The 16,891-nt window shown below is 50.9% G+C and overlaps 1 protein-coding gene across 7 annotated transcripts in view; it reads left to right on the top strand.

Moving 5' to 3' along the window:
- Positions 1-706: 706 nt before the first annotated feature.
- HM13 (histocompatibility minor 13) overlaps positions 707-16,891 on the top strand; it is a 38,948-nt gene continuing 22,763 nt past the window's right edge. For 2 of the 7 annotated variants that reach the window (XR_002182009.2, XM_019972205.2), the window contains exons 1-3: positions 710-1,012; positions 9,066-9,164; positions 14,166-14,248. Coding sequence is in view for 6 of the 7 variants with exons in the window: in XM_019972205.2 (XP_019827764.2) it covers positions 830-1,012; positions 9,066-9,164; positions 14,166-14,248 (365 nt within the window). In the remaining variant the exon portion in view is untranslated. Of the gene's footprint in view, positions 1,013-9,023; positions 9,165-14,165; positions 14,249-16,891 lie in introns of all 7 variants that reach the window. The other 5 variants (XM_070801455.1, XM_019972208.2, XM_019972207.2 and 2 more) reach the window with 5 other exon arrangements.

A 16,891-nucleotide genomic window follows, 5' to 3' on the forward strand; every position in this document is an offset into this window, starting at 1 on the left:
ATGCACCCAAGCCCGAGGCATTCCTCTCCACACCCTCTCCTCACCTCTGAACACACATGACACTGGGACCCCCACAGGCCTGGCCACCAGCAAAGCAAGCCTCCTGACCTTTGTCCCCTGGAACCGGCTGGAACCACTCTGGCCCAAGCCATATACAAAAATTCACTAGATTCCTAAAGAGAGAGGTCTCTCTAAATTATTAATCGCTCTTAACATGCTATATAACATATAACTACACAGTTACATCGATTTTTATTTTTATTCATTTAGTTTATTGTCCTCCCAACACCCCCTCCCACCACACTAAAAATGCAAGCTTCATGAGAGCAGGGGCTGACTTTTGCCTATTTTGTTCCCTTCTGTGTCTCCAGAGCCTAGGACAGTGCCTGTAATGTAATGGGATACTCAGTATTTAAGGAATGAGGGGATGATTAAATATTGGATGAATGCATGCATGTGTAAACAAATCGTTAGTTATTAGGAATTTCGGGGAATGGGGCATCCCGGGATTAAGGAGATTGACTGGGAATGGAGAATGGGGTCCTCGGGTCTCCCTCGGAGTGGATGCCCCCTGCAGTGGTCCAGCGCTCCTTTCCCTACCACCAGCATGTTGCTTAGCAACCGGCCTCCTGGCCCTCCGCCTCCGCTAGAGGGCGCGCGGGCGTGGAGACATGAACGCGCACGCGTGCGCGGCGCGGGCCGGCGAGGGAGGCACGTCACTTCCTGTTTCTTTAGGGGAACGTGGCTTTCCCCACAGCGCCGGATCTTTCTCTCTGCGTCTCCGCTGCAGCGGCTGGAGCTGGAGTTGGACCCCGAGCGCAGCTTCGCCATGGACTCGGCCGTCAGCGACCCGCATAACGGCAGCGCCGAGGCAGGCGGCCCAACCAACGGCACGACGCGGCCACCTTCCACGCCAGAGGGCATCGCGCTGGCCTACGGCAGCCTCCTGCTCATGGCGCTACTGCCCATCTTCTTCGGCGCCCTGCGTTCCGTGCGCTGCGCCCGCGGCAAGGTAGGGTCCGCGGCAAAACCGGGCGCTGTCCACCTCCCACCCTGACACGGCTGACACGGACCCTCCCCCTACCCCCGCTCTAGGCAGGACAGACACCTCTTCTGTCCGGACACTGGCCCTTCCCATTATCGCCCACCACGGCTTCCCCACGCCAGGTTCACATCCCGGGGCTGACCTTAGGTGCCTGAGGATGTGGGCACCCATCCGCGAACCAGGTTCCTGAACTGACCCCTTCCTCAAATAGGGACTGCGCCCTCCCTCTGTGCGTCGTGCTGGAAGCACCGTTGGCAGACCCTCACACTATGATTGAGCACTGTTTCGAGCCTCCTGGTCCCGGCCAGACCAGCTTCACCCTCGGCTCTCGCTGCTCATTCCACCTGGGACACTCGCCGCATCCCAGGCTCTGGGTCAGCATCCCTCTGTACCTGCTGGGTCGCTGGTCCTAACACCTCCTGAATGGTACAGTCTCTTGTCATTCCTCACCCTACCCCCCTCCCCGGGTAAGTTCCGGAACCCAGGCTCTCACACCTGTCCGGCTGGAATCTGTGACCCATAGAGTCTTGCCCCACCTCAAAAAAAAAAAAAGTAACACAGAAATATTAACTCCTAGAACCCCTAGCTCAGGCCCCAGTTTTTTTGTATCACTTTGTGGAACCAGTTCCAGTCAGCCAGCTCCTCAAAACTTGGCACTTTGGTGCCTCTCTTTTTTAACCTGTCATAGACCCCAAGTTTGCTGGTTTCCTCTTCCCTGCCTAACACCCAAGCTTGGACCTATCCTAGCCTGAGTCCAGATGCTATTCCTAACCCTGTTCCCACCCCAGACCCTGACCCTACCTCAAAGTAGCTCCTCTCTTCATGCCCCTTAAGACAGTCCTTCCACCAAATTGGAGTAACTCAGCTGAGTTAGTGAGCTGCCATTGGCCTCTCTTGTAAGACTGGGCCAGACTCCATCCTTGGTCTTCAACATCTGTCCCGTTGTATACCTAAGAGGATCCCAGGGCCTTCCACCTCCAGACTTCCTCCTTCCCACCCTCCTTCTCTATAAGAAGCTCTTTCTAGCCTTTTGCGCCAATGGCTTCTCACTTCCTGTCAGCCTGTCAGTCGTCCTCCAGCTCCTGATCTGCGCGGGCTCCCTGCTGCTCCTCCCCACGCAAACCTGAAGTTGAACCTTAGCGGAAGCTCTCTTGCCCAAGGAGGGCAGACCCACAAACAGCTGCCGCTTTTGAAACTGCTCTAACCCAGGTTCTCGAAACATTACCCAACTTGAGCAGTGACTGGGGCCTGCCACCTTTCTTTCCCAAGATCGGAGAACTTGCTCCTGGTTCCCTCTAGGTCAGATGCAGAGGGGATTGGTCAGGCAGGGCTTAGATGGCCCCGTTTGCCTTATTGTTCTGCCTGTTCTAAGGAGAGTTCAGGTGGCTTTCAGCCTCCCTGTCATGCCATACACACAAACACTTGGTGCAGGGAGAAATTCTGAAATAGATCAGGACAAAGGAGGTGAAGGGCAGCATGGAATGAGCTAGGCACTTGATGTGAGGGGCTCCCCAAACTTGAGTAATTCTCCATAGCACCTTCTACACATGGATTACTAATCTCTTTAGAAAACATCTTCCAAACAACAGAATTTCCTGAACCTCCACTGTTGTCCAGGACAGAGGAATGCTGCAAAGATGAGTGGGTCAGAGCCCTATCACCACGGAGTTTGGGTGTGTGGATGAGCGAGGAATAACTAGATCTGAGATTGTAATACAAGTAGTGCTGCTGGGTTTAGGGAGAAGATTGAGCGCGCCTGGGGCTGGGCAGGGCAGCTTTGTGCTGGAGGTGGACTCGAGCCTTCATGTAGAGGTTGAATTTCAGCCAGAAGACATTCGAAGCAAAGGAAACTAGCGAAGTAGCTGCACACGGCAGTTCAGGAGTTGGTGGAAGGTCTGGAGTGGCTGGAGCAGAGGGTAATAGAAGAGAGCTTTAGATCTACTGTAGCATCTAAATACCTCTCCCCAGCATCTCCTGAGAGACAGGTGGACTGGAAGACTGTATGGAATTACAAACAGCTTGACCATTAGTAGCCTCCAATCACCAGGGTATCCTAAAGCCTACAAACCTTCACTCTGATTCTCCCAGCTACTGACTGAGGCAGGCAGAGCCAGTTTTATTATTACCATTGTATAGAGAAACTGGGAGGCAAAGAAAGGATTTCTCTGCCAGGTAGGGGCAGAACCAGATGTTCCTAGTCCTGGGCTCTCTCCTGGATGCAGTTGCCTGCATCACACAAGTGGCATTTTGGCCTGGGGAGAGGAGAGGCTAAATGACTCCCGTTTTCTACCCTGAGTCATGTTTCTGTGATCATTTGGCAAGGGGAGAAAAGTTAGCTTGGGGGCCCAGGAATTTTGATTTCACAGTAGGGTTGGACCCCCACTGCCAGCTGAGAGAGAGCATGTGAGGACAGAATTCTCCCTGGAGCCAAGTTGTCCGTGACAGAGTGAGTTGTGAAATCGTGGGAGGAGAAGGTGAAGCGTCCTGGAGTGTGTTGGGAGGAAGTAGCCATGGGCGGAGCCATCCAAGAGCAGTGCCTATCCCTGTCTGAGACCTGTGTTCCCAAAAGGGAGCAGGTCCCAGGAACAGCTACTCATCAGATTGATTCAAAGGCCTTTGGCTGGTAACTCAGAGGAGCCCCCCAGCCAGCTGGACTGGGCTCCTGCTCTATGCCAGGCCCTGGCTGGCTACCAGGAGTGCCTGACGAAGAGGCCAAGCCTTGCCCTCACAGAGCTCAGTCCCCAACGAGAAATAGCCATGTGACCAGCTGACTGCTCGAGGAGGCCGCCATGATCTTTGCCGGGGTGGGCAAGAGCTCAGCGGGCAGGACATGAAAGGGAGATGTAGGACCACAGGTGTGTTCTGGGAGGCGGTGAGCAGTTTGATGCGAGTCCAGTACAGGTGCTGGGGTGAGGTAACAAGAAGATGCTCCAGAAACCTGCAGCCTTTCTGAGGTAGGGAATCCGGAAGGCAATACAACAGCCAATCTTCATAGCCACTACATGTTTTGTGTTTGCAAAAGTTCAAGCAACACAGAAGCATGAAGGAAATCCCCGCCCCATACCACTTCCTTGGAAGTACCCAGTGAGCTGTTTGGTGTGCATCCTTCCCCATCTTTTTCTGTGCATATACAGACATGTACGTGCCCGTGTATGTATACATATGTAAATTTATGTTTATAAAAATGAGATTTTGCAGTACATACTGCTCTGAAACCTGATTCTTCGTTTTTTTTTTCCAAAGCAGTATATCTTGGTCATTCCCGTGTGTCAGTACATGTAGACCTATCTTATTGTTTTATGGCAGGGAGGGTAGGTTATGCACACCCGTGGTATAGAATTCCAGAAGGACTGAGCAAAATCTCCCTCCCACCCCAGCTGCCCAGTTTCCCTCCCCAGGGGCATCCCCTACTGCCTTTTTCTTGGCTATCCATCAAGAGGTGTCTGTGCCTTTGCAAGTAAATAAGCACATGCTTCCCCCACCTTTGCTATATAGCTGTTGCATTTTGGTATTTCTGTGCTTTAGTCGCTCAGTGGTGTCCGAATCTTTGAGACCCAATGGACTGTAGCCCACCAGACTTCTCCATGGGATTTTCCAGGCAGGAATATTAGAGTGGGTTGCCATTTCCTTTTCCAGGGAATCTTCCCAACCCGGGGATCGAACCCATGGCTCCTGGCGTGTCTCCTGCATTCCAAGCAGATTTGTTACTGGGGAAGCGCACATTTTGTTGTAGACACACTCTTTTTTGCACCTTGCTGTCTCCACCACTTAATATGCTTCAAATCTAACACACCAGTACCCATGGAGAAGTTCTGTTCTTTAATAGCTGTATGGTGTCCCCCTGTACCCCACAGCCATGATTCTCAAAGTGTAATCCCTGTACCAGGAGAAGGCAATGGCACCCAACTCCAGTACTCCTGCCTGGAAAATCCCATGGACGGAGGAGCCTGGAAGGCTGCAGTCCATGGGGTCGCTGAGGGTCGGACACGACTGAGCGACTTCTTTCACTTTTCACTTTCATGCACTGGAGAAGGAAATGGCAACCCACTCCAGTGTTCTTGCCTGGAGAATCCCAGGGACGGGGGAGCCTGGTGGGCTGCCATCTATGGGGTCACACAGAGTCGGACACAACTGAAGCGACTTAGCAGCAATCCCTGTACCAGCAGCATCAGCATCACCTGGAAACTTGTTAGAAACACGTATCTGTTCACAAGCCCTACTGCCAATTCTGACATGCGCTCAAGTGTGAGGACCCCTAATTTGGAGTCCTCCGCTGGTCAGTTAGTTTGTGTCAATCTTCTGCTATCATAAGCCATGCTGATATTAATCTCATTATACATTTGTTACTTCACGCTTCTCTGTGTATTTGTAGGATAGATTCCTTGAAATCGATTTGCTGGGTCAGAGGCTCTGTGCATGTTTAATTTAGATGGATTTCATCAATATCTAGTGCACAGGTTGTACCAGTTGATAACTCCCACCCGCAGTGACCTTGATTCTCATTTAATGGCTGCTTGGTAGTCCATTCTCCAGAGGTTTCTGAGCTGTTGTGTGATGCGATCAGGTCCTTCAGAAAGAGCTCCTAATAGAGGAGGGGGCAGGCAGGAAGGGGGCTGGTGAGGTGGTGCTCATGGAGCCTGCAGTGGAGGGTGAAGGACTCGGGTGGGGGTAGTTTGGGAGATGCTTGGGTGAGTGAGTGCACGTGCAGTGAGGAGAGGAGACCTGGGGTGCCAGAATGGTCCGTGAATCCCAGATCCTTTGTAGGGCATGGCCTGGAAGCAGAACTCCCAGAGCTCCAGCAGAGCCAACGACTTCAATGAAGTTGGCATCCTTCTTCCTTTGCTGCTTTTGCTTCCGCTCTGATAACTAAGCATCCACAGTGTCACTGGAAGCTAAATTTATTTCTGCTCTTTCTGTCAGCTCCCAGCCACTCAAACCCACCCCAGGAGCCATTGTATTTGCATACGAACATCTAGTTTGAAAATCTAAATTGAATCAGTGGAGAATCTGGCCAACTTCTAGTATTTTTGAAACTACAGAGATTCTGTTGCTGTCAGGATTCTGTTCCTCAGAAAGGTCACAGGCCCCCTGAGCATTTTGACATAACTTGGCAGCAGAAATTTCCAGATAGGAAAGACAGAGGACTTCTAGGGGGTGATAGCCAAGAGTCTGGGCTCTGGAACCAGACTGCCTCAGCATGCCTCCTGGCTCTGCCACTTGGCCAGCTGTGTGACCTTAGAGCGAGTTACATCACCTCTCTGAGCCTCGGTTTCCTTATCTGTAAAATGGAGGTATTAAAAGTCCCTGCTGCCTGGGGTTATTGTGAGGATGAAATCATGTAAAGTACCTAGAATGCTTGGCACCTAGAAAGCCCTCAGTAAATGCTGTCCGTGTTACCGTCCTGGTCAGTCAGATTTTAAGTCTTCCGTGCTGACTCAACATTGCACGTGGGGTGTTTCTAACAGTCACCCACAGAAGACCGGATTTAACTGTGTGGTGGAGCATCTGTCCAACCTGGTTTGCCATCAAATAATACTGAGCCTCTTCCCACCCAGGATCCTGGGCTGAATTGAAGTGAATGTGTGGAAATGAGCAGTCACTCTGGTTTGCAGGTGATGCCAGAGTCTGTGGGTCCTTTCACACCACGTGCCCTGCATCTGCAAGTCCCTCTGCCTGTAAATGCTTCCCTTCCTTGTACACAAAGCAGACTCCTCAACTCAGTCAGCATTTATCTGGCTCCTGCTGCATACCAGACCCTGTGCTTGACCTTCACAGCTTTGCTTAAGTAATACCTGCTCTAACCACCTCTGACACTCCCTGCTTCCTTGCAGAAGTAGTATCCTGTCCACTTTCACGTGACTCCCTTGTACATAATAATGATAGTTTGTACAACTTGTGGGAAGCTCAAGGCACAACACTTAAGTACTTCCAATGCAAAAATCATTGAATCCTGGCAACCCGTTTTACAGCTGAGGAAATTGAGGCTCTGAGAAAGAAAATAACTTGCCCAAGGTCCCACCGCTGGGAAGAAGCAGAGCTGGCAATGGGGCTGGGCCCGCTGACGTCAGAGCCCTCCTTCCACCACGGGCTGCTCGTGCCACGTATCGAGGCAGTTCTACCACGGGTCACGCTACCCGGGGATGTTCTGTTTACACGTCAGAGCCTTGGCCTGCCTGCCTGTGGACACTTTAGAGTCGGGAGCTCATTTAGTTTTGTGCCCACCCTGCTGCTACACAGGAAATACAGTGACTCTGTGGAGGTCCACTGAGAGGGCCGTGAATTTGCCCACACCCTACCACACAGTGCTGCCAAATGCAGAAATCAAGGGCTGGGAGGAAGGAAGGAAGATGGGCCTACCTCGCCATGTCATTATTGCTCATCTGCTCCTAGTGGAGCTGCCAGAGAGTGCCTCACACAGCCACCTGGTCCTTCCAGGGGGAGGATCTCCCTCAGCCCTGCCTGGGCTGCAGGGCTGTAATGTAGCCATGCCTGTGTTGGGATTTGGCTTAGGGCCTCCCACCTGCCCCTCCCTGATAATCACAGCTCCTTGGACAGCCACAGTACTTGACAGTTTGCCAGGCTCTTGGACATCTCATTTGATTTAAGCCTCTTGGCCCTTTTAAGTGAAGTCGCTCAGTCGTGTCCGACTCTTTGTGACCCCATGGACTGTAGCCCACCAGGCTCCTCCATCCATGGAATTTTCTAGACAAGAGTACTGGAGTGGGTTGCCATTTCCTTCTCCAGGGGATCTTCCCAACTCAGAGATCGAACCCAGGTCTCCCACCTTGCAGGCAGGCCCTTTCCCTGGTCTGAGCCACCAGGGAAAGCTATAGACATTGTCGGTCTGTTTGACAGATGAGTGAACAGGCTTAGAGAGCACACGATCTGCCTGAGTCACCCAGCAAGCCATTGTTAGGGCGGTCACTCTAGGGGCATCGTCGTGCAGTGACGGTCGCTGGGTCCTTGTGGACTGTGAGCACAGAAGTGGGTGGGGAGCCTCGTGGTCCTGAAAGCTTTTGACCTTTAGATTTATATTTAAAATGTTTTTTAATATAAATTTAAACAGAATTACTGGAGAAGAAAATGGCAACCCACTCCAGTATTCTTGCCTGGAAAATCCCACGTCAGAGGAGCCTGGTGGGCTACAGTTCATGGGGCTGCAAAGAGTCAAACACGCCTTAACGACTAAACAACAACCAGAATTACACCAATATAGATTTTCATTAGGAAATCTTTTTGTCATGAATTCCATGGAGCTGATTTAACTTTCTGTGTTGTACTGTTAATTCCATTTCCTTTTTTTTTTTTTCATTTTAATAATACTGAAGTGATTTTGCTTGCATTCAGTTGTTTCATGTAAGTATTTATCCTCCGTCAGCTCTATACCCAGATCCCATTCCTGCTATCTGCCATTGTGAGTTTAACTGTGGCTTGTACTCTGACCAGATTCATTTTCCCAGTCACTTGAGTCTGAGTTTTGTCAAGATTTGCTTCTCCTTGCAGTTGTTGTCTTCCCAATGCTCAGTTTTAACCATTGTTAGTTTTGTTTTGTGGTTGGTCTGTTTCCACGTAGAATATTCACTACCTACTGGATAAAAGACTGGCTATCTTGACACCTCAGCTAATCTGTAAGGAAACTGGAAGTAGCCCTCATGAGGCCGAGGGCTGCTCTCCTGTCGCCAGTGTCCAGTGTTTTCTCTTGCAGTTGTTAGGTACCCACTGCCTCTGCCGCACACGCACTGGGTCCTCCAGGACTGTCCCTGTCGGGGTCCCGGTCTCGTCAATAGCAAGTCGGTGGGATCAGAGCATCCTGCCCTGGGGTGGATAGACCATAGCCCTGGCAGAGGGAACAGCACTAGCAAAGCCTTGAGTCAGGAAAACATGGGGACCCCTGAGGCACCTCAGTGACCAGGCATAAAGCGGGGAGACGAATGAGCTGTCGTGGCACCAAGTTCCCACCAGTGTCCAACCCTTGCAGGCCAGAACCAGTCCCCTCTCAGCACGGCCTTTTTTCATCTAGAACGCCTCGGACATGCCCGAGACGATCACCAGTCGGGACGCCGCCCGGTTCCCCATCATCGCCAGCTGCACGCTCTTGGGACTCTACCTCTTTTTCAAAGTAAGTCCTTTGTCACCTGGTGTGTCATTTGGTTTAAATATTTTATTTTGTTCTGTTTTTCCCATCACAGGAGGCATGCATGTTCATTTATAGAAAATAAAGAGCAGGAAAAGTAATAACAATTCACCCCTCGCCCCCCTTCCCTGCTGTGATGTCGGGGGGCTCCTTCCCACCAGACTTTACTTCCCTTCTCCGTGGAGCTTTCTGTTCTGTTCTGGTTTCTGTTTTTGTACTCTCCGTGTTGGGGTGGGGTATAGCTGTGTCTCGGACATACCTCTACCATACTAATTGCTTTTCTTTTTTTTTTTTTTTTTAATTTATCGAGGTTTATTTTCCCAATAAAAGTTACACAGGCTCAGTGTTGAAAACCTGGAAAACACAGAAAAGTAAAAAGGGGAAAACAGCAGCCATCCAAAACCCCCCTGCCAGAGACAGTCACAGAGCCCCTTTGGAGGTGTGTCCTTCCCCTGCTGCTCCCGTGCATGGTTCCTCCGTAGCTGTGACCACGTGGCGTGTTCAGTCCTGTAGCCGCTTCCCTCACTTCACATTGATAGCATCATAAGCATTTTCTCATGTACTGCAGACTCACAAACTTTTTATCTTAGTCTAACATGTACTGTTTTCTGATGACAAAAGTAATTTATGCAGAAAACAGAGAGGAGAAAAACACGCAGGTCATCACCATTAGCACCTTGGCATATCTCCTCTCAGACTTTTCATAAGCATGTTTTTAACGTAATTATAGTCATTTTATAACTTTTTTTTTTTAAATAACACAGTGCAAGCACTTTTTTCTTGGTCATTGAAAACTTTTCAAGGACTTTTTTTTTTCTTTGCCACCCTTCACGGCCTTCCCTGACCAGGGATTGAACCTGTGCTCCCTGCAGTGGACGTGCAAAGTCCTAACCACTGGACCACAAGGAAAGTCCTTCCTTAAGCATCACTTTTCATTTACATTTTAAAAATACATGTATGTAGTTTAAAAAAAAATTTTTTTTCAATCTAAGAGGAGATGCAAATAAACCATAATACTCTCCCCAGCATAGTTTCTTGTGAGTTATTCCGTTATGCATAGATCCACATTTATGTAAAAATTTTCAAACAGCTATATATATATCAAACATACCGTTCTTTCCAGGGAGATATTTTTGTATGAGCACCGTCAGCTCTGCCTCGTTCCCTGTAACAGCTGCCTGTGGTTCTGTTTCCCGGATGCACCCTGAGGGGGCATCCAGCGGTGGGAAGTCCCAGCACTGTAGCCGTGGGCATCGTCGTGGGCGCCTCAGCACAGTCACGTGTTGTCAGGTGTATCTGCAGTAGGACTGCCCGCTCAGACAGCATCTCCACGTGGCAATCGGAACAGACTGTGCCACATCCTTCTGATTTTACCAGTTTACATGCCCTCCCAGCAGTTACAAGTGTGCTGGCTTCCCTGTACTCCCACCTACACCGAGCACCGTCAAAATCCTTGACTTTTACCAGTCTGTGGATGAGTCAAAAACAGCGCCTGTTTGCAGTTCCATCGCTCCCTCATTATTGGATCAGAACCACCCCTTTTAATGATTTCAGAATATCCCTCCCAAGCAGATACACCACGGCTGACTGACAGTATCCGCCTCACTTCACACAGAAAACGTAGTTGTGATTTTTACTCCTGTCAGTGAGAAGGCATCAGGTCACATTAGCTGTTCACTGTTTTTCCTTTTCCTCTTTTCCTGGACCTCGGGAGAAGAGGTGGATTTCTCACGTGCTTTGGTTCACAGCACACCGCCATCAGCCATGCCAGGCTGCCCTGCTTGTTTTCTTCACCCCTGACGCCCATCTCCATCTTCCACCTTCATTTCCCTTCACCGGACGCACCTGCCCTCAGGCGTTTGTGTCGTTGGATGTGAGTCTTTTTCAAAGGCATATGGTCTGAGTGTATCTGTGTGTCTTTGGTGAGAGTCTCGTCTCCATACGTGGCACTGTGTCCCTTTCCCTTTCCCCTGTACTCTTGCGATCTCTCCGTGGCTCCGTGTACATGAGCGCGGTGCATCCGACTTGGCTTTTGGCAGATATTTCTCAAGTCTCTACTGTACTGAGTACTAGGAATACACACCCAGGCCTTTGCCTCAGGACCATCTAATATTTTCAGTATTTAGGATTCTGTCCTTAGGTTAGATTCCCTAGAAAGGAATTTCTGGCAGCAGAGGGTGTGAACATTTTTATTTAAGGCTCCAGACACCTGTTGCTCAGCTTGTCCTCCTCTCCAGGCAGGTAAGCCCCAGCCTGCCTTGCACCAGAAGACACAGTGTCCATCCCCACCAAGTCACAAGAGTGTCATGTTGTGATTTCTGAAAGGCAGCTGCCTGGATAACACAGGCACCAGTTTCTTCCCAAATTCCAGACTGACCACTGGATACAGTTTGCATAACAGTGGCTCTCACTTTCTCACTAGGCCCCTTTCCTCCTCCTGGTTAGGGCACTGGAGTTTGTTGCATTTCTCAAGATCATAAAATTTACCTTATTGCACCTCATTTAAACCTGATTGCTTTGAGGCAGCTTATGAAAATTAAATCCAGTAGCATAAGGAAAATAAAGGAAGAAATTGGGGTAAAGGAGAAAAAAGAATAAAATAGTAGAAAGCAAGGAAGCTTTGGGTGAGGACCCTACCCAGACCCTGTGCTCTAGACTCTGCAGACTTGTGCTTCTGCCAGAAGTACCCCGGACACGGGTATAGCCCTGACTTCTAAAAGTTCAGAATTGGCGCACAATTCGTAGGCCACACAGTCAAGCTGACCAGAAACTCAAAGACATGGCCAGAGGGAAATTTCTTCCCCCGGCCCGTGTTGAAAGAGCACTGTGTAGTGGGGAAACACATCCTTGCGAGTTAACTCGGTCCACACGCCTGTGTGGGTCGGAGCGTTCGCCCTGTGCCCGCTGATGTTCAGTCAGTCTACAAGTCTCTGTTGAGAACTCACACACAGGTGCTGTGCTGGGTGCTGGCACTGCAGTGGGGAAAACTGCTGGCCCACCCCTGCCCTCTAGGAGCTTGTTAAGTGGTGGAGACCGACACCAGTCTCGAAATCAGTAGATAAACATGCAGTGAGAGTCCTAGGAAGCGCTGTGGAGTCGAGGCCTGTAGCACCAGAACAGCACGGAGGGACCTGCCCCTGCCCAAGCCCCCACCTCAGACAGCAGCCCCTTACCTGCCTTGCTGCTCAGCCGAGAACCCTAGACATGCCCTCCCCCCACAGCCCGCAGCCCTGGGCACGTCCTGCTTCTCTAGCTCAGAGAGCTGGAGTCTGACCCCCTTCTCGCCGTGTCCTCCATCCTCCCACACGCAGTGCCCTTCTCGCTGGGCTGTCACCTTGGACTTCTGCCCTGTGGGGTGTGCCTTCCCCACAACTGCAGAGGAATCCTCTCAGGCCATCAGACCAGGTCACAGCCTTGCCCTCAGCCCTGCAACACCAGCATGTCTTACCCAGACGAAGCTAAAGCCTTTTTCACAGCTCTGCAGCTTCTGTCTCCCTCCTGCCGTCCCGGCCTCGTCTCCTGACACTCTGCTTCCTCCCTCCGCTCCAGGCCTGCAGACCCTCACTGTTCCCTGCACACGGGCACACAAGGCCCCCTGGGGACCCTTCCCGCCGCCTCCAGGGCTCTTCCCCCAGACCTCCTCACAGCCGCTCCCGTTCTGCCTTCAGATCTACTCCTAGGTGAAGTGTCGTAGGCTTTCCTGGGCCACCTGGGTGACAGTCCCACCCCACTCTGCTTACACTGCTGTGCTTTTCTTAGCACCCGTCTCCACCTGACAGTGTGTTACACTTTCATCTCTTGAGATTCTCCCCCTCTGGAGCCTGAACTCTGTGAGAGCAGGGGCTTTTCTGCCTATTCCAGCACTGAGCACGGCGTACGGCACGTAGCAGACGGTAAACATGAGCTGAAATAATGAAGGTCATGTCGAGGAAAGCTTCTCAGAAGCCCAAATGAGGAGAAGAGAGCTTCCCAGACAGAGGGGCATGTGCGCGGGCCGCCCGCGGGTGGGAACATAGCACACCAAGGCCAGTGTGGCACGAGCTGCAGCCAGAGAGGCCTGCGGTGGTCACCACGAGGACACGAGAAGCCAAGGAGAGGGTGTGGACTTGAGCAGAGAAGCTCAAGCAGGGAACCTGCTGAGAGGTGTTAAGCAGGGGAGCAAGGTGATCAGACAGGCGTTTAAACAGATCCAAGAACAGGCTTGTTTGACAGTCATCAGTGGCCCTGTGTCCCACTCCACAGCACATTATTTCCCCCCAGTAAGAGGGCCTCATGATAACAAAAGACAATATGATACTGTGACCGTGGAGCCATATAACACAGCCTTTCTAAAGTCCAGAGTTAACAACATGTGACCACTGGCTCTGGAGCCCTGTGAGAGAGAATGTTCCTCAGGTTCACCCAAAATAAGACCCCGAAGCAGCTGTCAGGGCCTGCGTCAGAGCTTCAGTCAGAGCTTCAGGCATCGTTGTGGGAGAGGCGGCCCAGGAAGGGATGGAGAGGGGACGGGGTGCAGGTGACTCATAACCGGGTGGCCACCCACAGGCTCCCTCAGCCATTGAGCAGAGAGGAGGAAGCTTGAAAGAGTTTGTTCTGGGGTTCAGACGGCTCTCTTGGGACTTTGAACATCAGGCTCCCCTCCCCTGTGTCTGCCCCCCACACACACACCCCATTGCCTGTCTCCAAGTGGAGCCACCAAGGGCAAACCTACAGACTGCTTTAGTCAGTTCAGTTCAGTCACTCAGTTGTGTCCGACTCTTGGCGACCACTTGGGGAGGCATATCTGAGGGCTTGAGGGTCCTTCCCTTTTTCCTGTTGCCATAGAAACTGGAAGCCCCCCTTCCCAGTACCATTTGAGATTCTTCCTGACACTGTTCCCCATCTCCAGAGCGGGGAGACCATCTCCAGAAGAAAAGCAGGGAGTCTGGTTTCCTCATAGCCTCCAACAACCCTGACGTCCTGTTTCTCTTTGTATCTCTGCCTCAGATATTCTCCCAGGAGTACATCAACCTCTTGCTGTCCATGTATTTCTTCGTGCTGGGAATCCTGGCCCTGTCCCACACCATCAGGTCAGAAGGCATCTCTGCGACCTTTGAAGCAGCTTTCTCAAGAGCCAGTACAGGGTCTCGGATGAGAACATGACCTTTGGCATCATTCAGAGCCAGGTTTGAGTCCTGGCTGTAAAAACCCAAGGGAACTTTTCCCCTGTGTTATACCGTGGGTGACCCTGCACAAGAACCAGAGCCTCTCTGGGCCCCGGTTTCTTTCCAAGGAAGGATAAGACTGTCCGGTGGGCGTTGGCCACCACAGTTGTTAGGGAAATTATCTGTGAACAGTAGTGTCGTGGTAGTTGTCACAGTACTGAGATGAGTGATGCCGGTGCCACCTGCTGCGTGTGGTGGCTGCTGCGCACGCGCTAAGCTGGCTTCTCACTTGTGGTCTCAGCTCATAAGAGAGCAAGGCAGTATTGAGAGAAGTTAGGAGCACAGGCTCTGGAATTTGACTACCTGACTTGGAATCCAGACTCTGCCACTTAATAGCCCTGTGACTTTGGGCAGGTTACTTAATCTCTCTGTCCTCAATTTCCTCACCTGAATGTGAAGGAAAATGATCATACCTTTCTCATTGGTCACGTAGAAACTTTTAGGACAGTATCTGACACTCGGTGTGTTCAGTAGCTGTTAGCCGTTGTTGTAATCATTGTAATCTGTTGCTTTTAATCCTATGACACATTCAGAAATTGAAGCTCAGAGAGGTTAAGAAATTTGCTAGGATGATACAGCTGATAAGCAGCAGAACAAAGATTCAAATCTAAGTTTCTGTGGCCGCAGAGCCCATCCTCTTTTCACTGCCACCCTGTTCAGATCGTCACGTGCTGTGTCAGTTCAGTGGGGGTTGAAAGAACTAAACCAGGAGTCCTCAGGTGGGGCTGCTTACCCAACAGGAGTGGTGTCCCCAGCCCATCCCCTGGCTGTGACTGCACAAGCACCCCAACCTGCTTCCATCTGGCCCCTTGAAGAGGTACAGCCTCAGGCTGACAACCATGGAGGTGGTCAGCAGACCAGGAAAAGTTCCCGGAAAGCAGGAACACAATTTGAACTCGGCTCCGAAGGGCAGGAAACCTGGAAGAGGGTGTAGGAGGGAGAGGCCGGGCCGGGAGCCAGAAGGTCTGTGCACATTGTAGGTGCAGTCAGAGAGGAAGAGCGGGATCCTCAGGGAAGCCCTGGGAGTGGGCGGAGGTTGGCCTGGTTCCTCGAGGCAGGATCTGGGAGTCAAGAATGTGGGCCCAAGAGACAGTCAGACCTGGAACCAAGGCTCAAGTTACTCAAGCTCTCTGAGCATCAGTTTCTTCACCTGTGAAATGGAGATACGGGGAGTACCTCCTTGGAGGGGCGTGGGAAGGTTCAAGTCAGCATGTCTGTGACATGCCCAGAGCAAGGGGGTATGTCCAGATTCCACCAAGAGTGAGAGCAACTGGCTCGAGTTCACACAGACATATGGGACCGAGGTCAGTGTTGTCTTCAACTTCACCCACAAGGCCGTGTTCTAGGGCCACACCCCAGCCCCCCAATCCTTCTGGAGATCCAGACTGATGAGCCCAGCAAGACAGTGGCAGACCTAGTCACCCTTCCCCAGTGAACAGACCTCTTCTCTCCTGGTGGACCAAGTGAGGGAGGTCATTTCCCATGCTGGTTGTGCCAGTAACTCAGTTGTGTCCAGCTCTGCGACCCCTGAACTGTAGCCCACCAGGTTCCTCTATCCATGGGGATTCTCCAGGACAGAATGCTGGAGTGGGTTGCTGTGCCCTCCTCCAGGGGATCTTCCTGACCTGGGTTTGATCCCATGTTGCAGGTGGATTCTTTACCGTCTGAGCACCAGGGAAGCTCAAGAATACTGGAGTGGGTACCCTATCCCTTCTCCAGTAGATCTTCCCAACCCAGGAATCGGACCAGGGTCTGCTGCATTGCAGGCGGATTCTTTACCAGCTGACCTACCAGGGAATCCCATGCTGGTTAGGAGCCCCCCAGTTCTAGCGCATCCCACCCTCCTCAGCATCTGCAAGAGTCGTTAGCACAGCCCAAGCACTGCCTTAGCATGAAAAAATATATTTTGTTTGACCAGGTGCTGAGGAGTTGATTATTTCACTTTATTTCAACAGTCCTGCAAGGGAGATCACCAGCCACTGCCCAGCAGGCTATTTTGAACCTGTGTCATTTTGACACCCCAGATCTTTCTTTTTTCCTTTTAGGACAGTAACTGAGAAACATTGTCCAAAATTTCTCATGGATTAACCAAGAAAGAGTTGTCTGTCTTTTAACTAGTTCATAGTTTTTATTGATAGAAATTATCAGCAGAAAATAGAACCGAAGCCACTAAAACTGCACATGGTAATATTTGTCAGTGACTCATTTTCTTGAGACGATTTAGAGCACACAGTGTGACTTGGGAAGGTGAGACCTTGTGAAAATGATGACTGGCCGTGGGCATAAGGGGTACTCACCATTCAGGGTCCAAGCTATCCTCTGAAACAGAAATTGATACAGACTGAAAAACTGGGATGAATGGGATTAAAGAAAGCCTTACTATAAAATGTACAGGGAAAAGAACTGAATCAGATAAAAATAATTTTAGTAGAAAAGGGGGAGGGCATAATTTAATTGTGCTATTTAGATAGTTGATCTAAGAATTAAGTTTACCTTCCTTTGATCGAA

This window comes from Bos indicus, chromosome 13, assembly GCF_029378745.1.
Source record: "Bos indicus isolate NIAB-ARS_2022 breed Sahiwal x Tharparkar chromosome 13, NIAB-ARS_B.indTharparkar_mat_pri_1.0, whole genome shotgun sequence".
Classification (NCBI taxonomy): Eukaryota; Metazoa; Chordata; class Mammalia; order Artiodactyla; family Bovidae; genus Bos; species Bos indicus.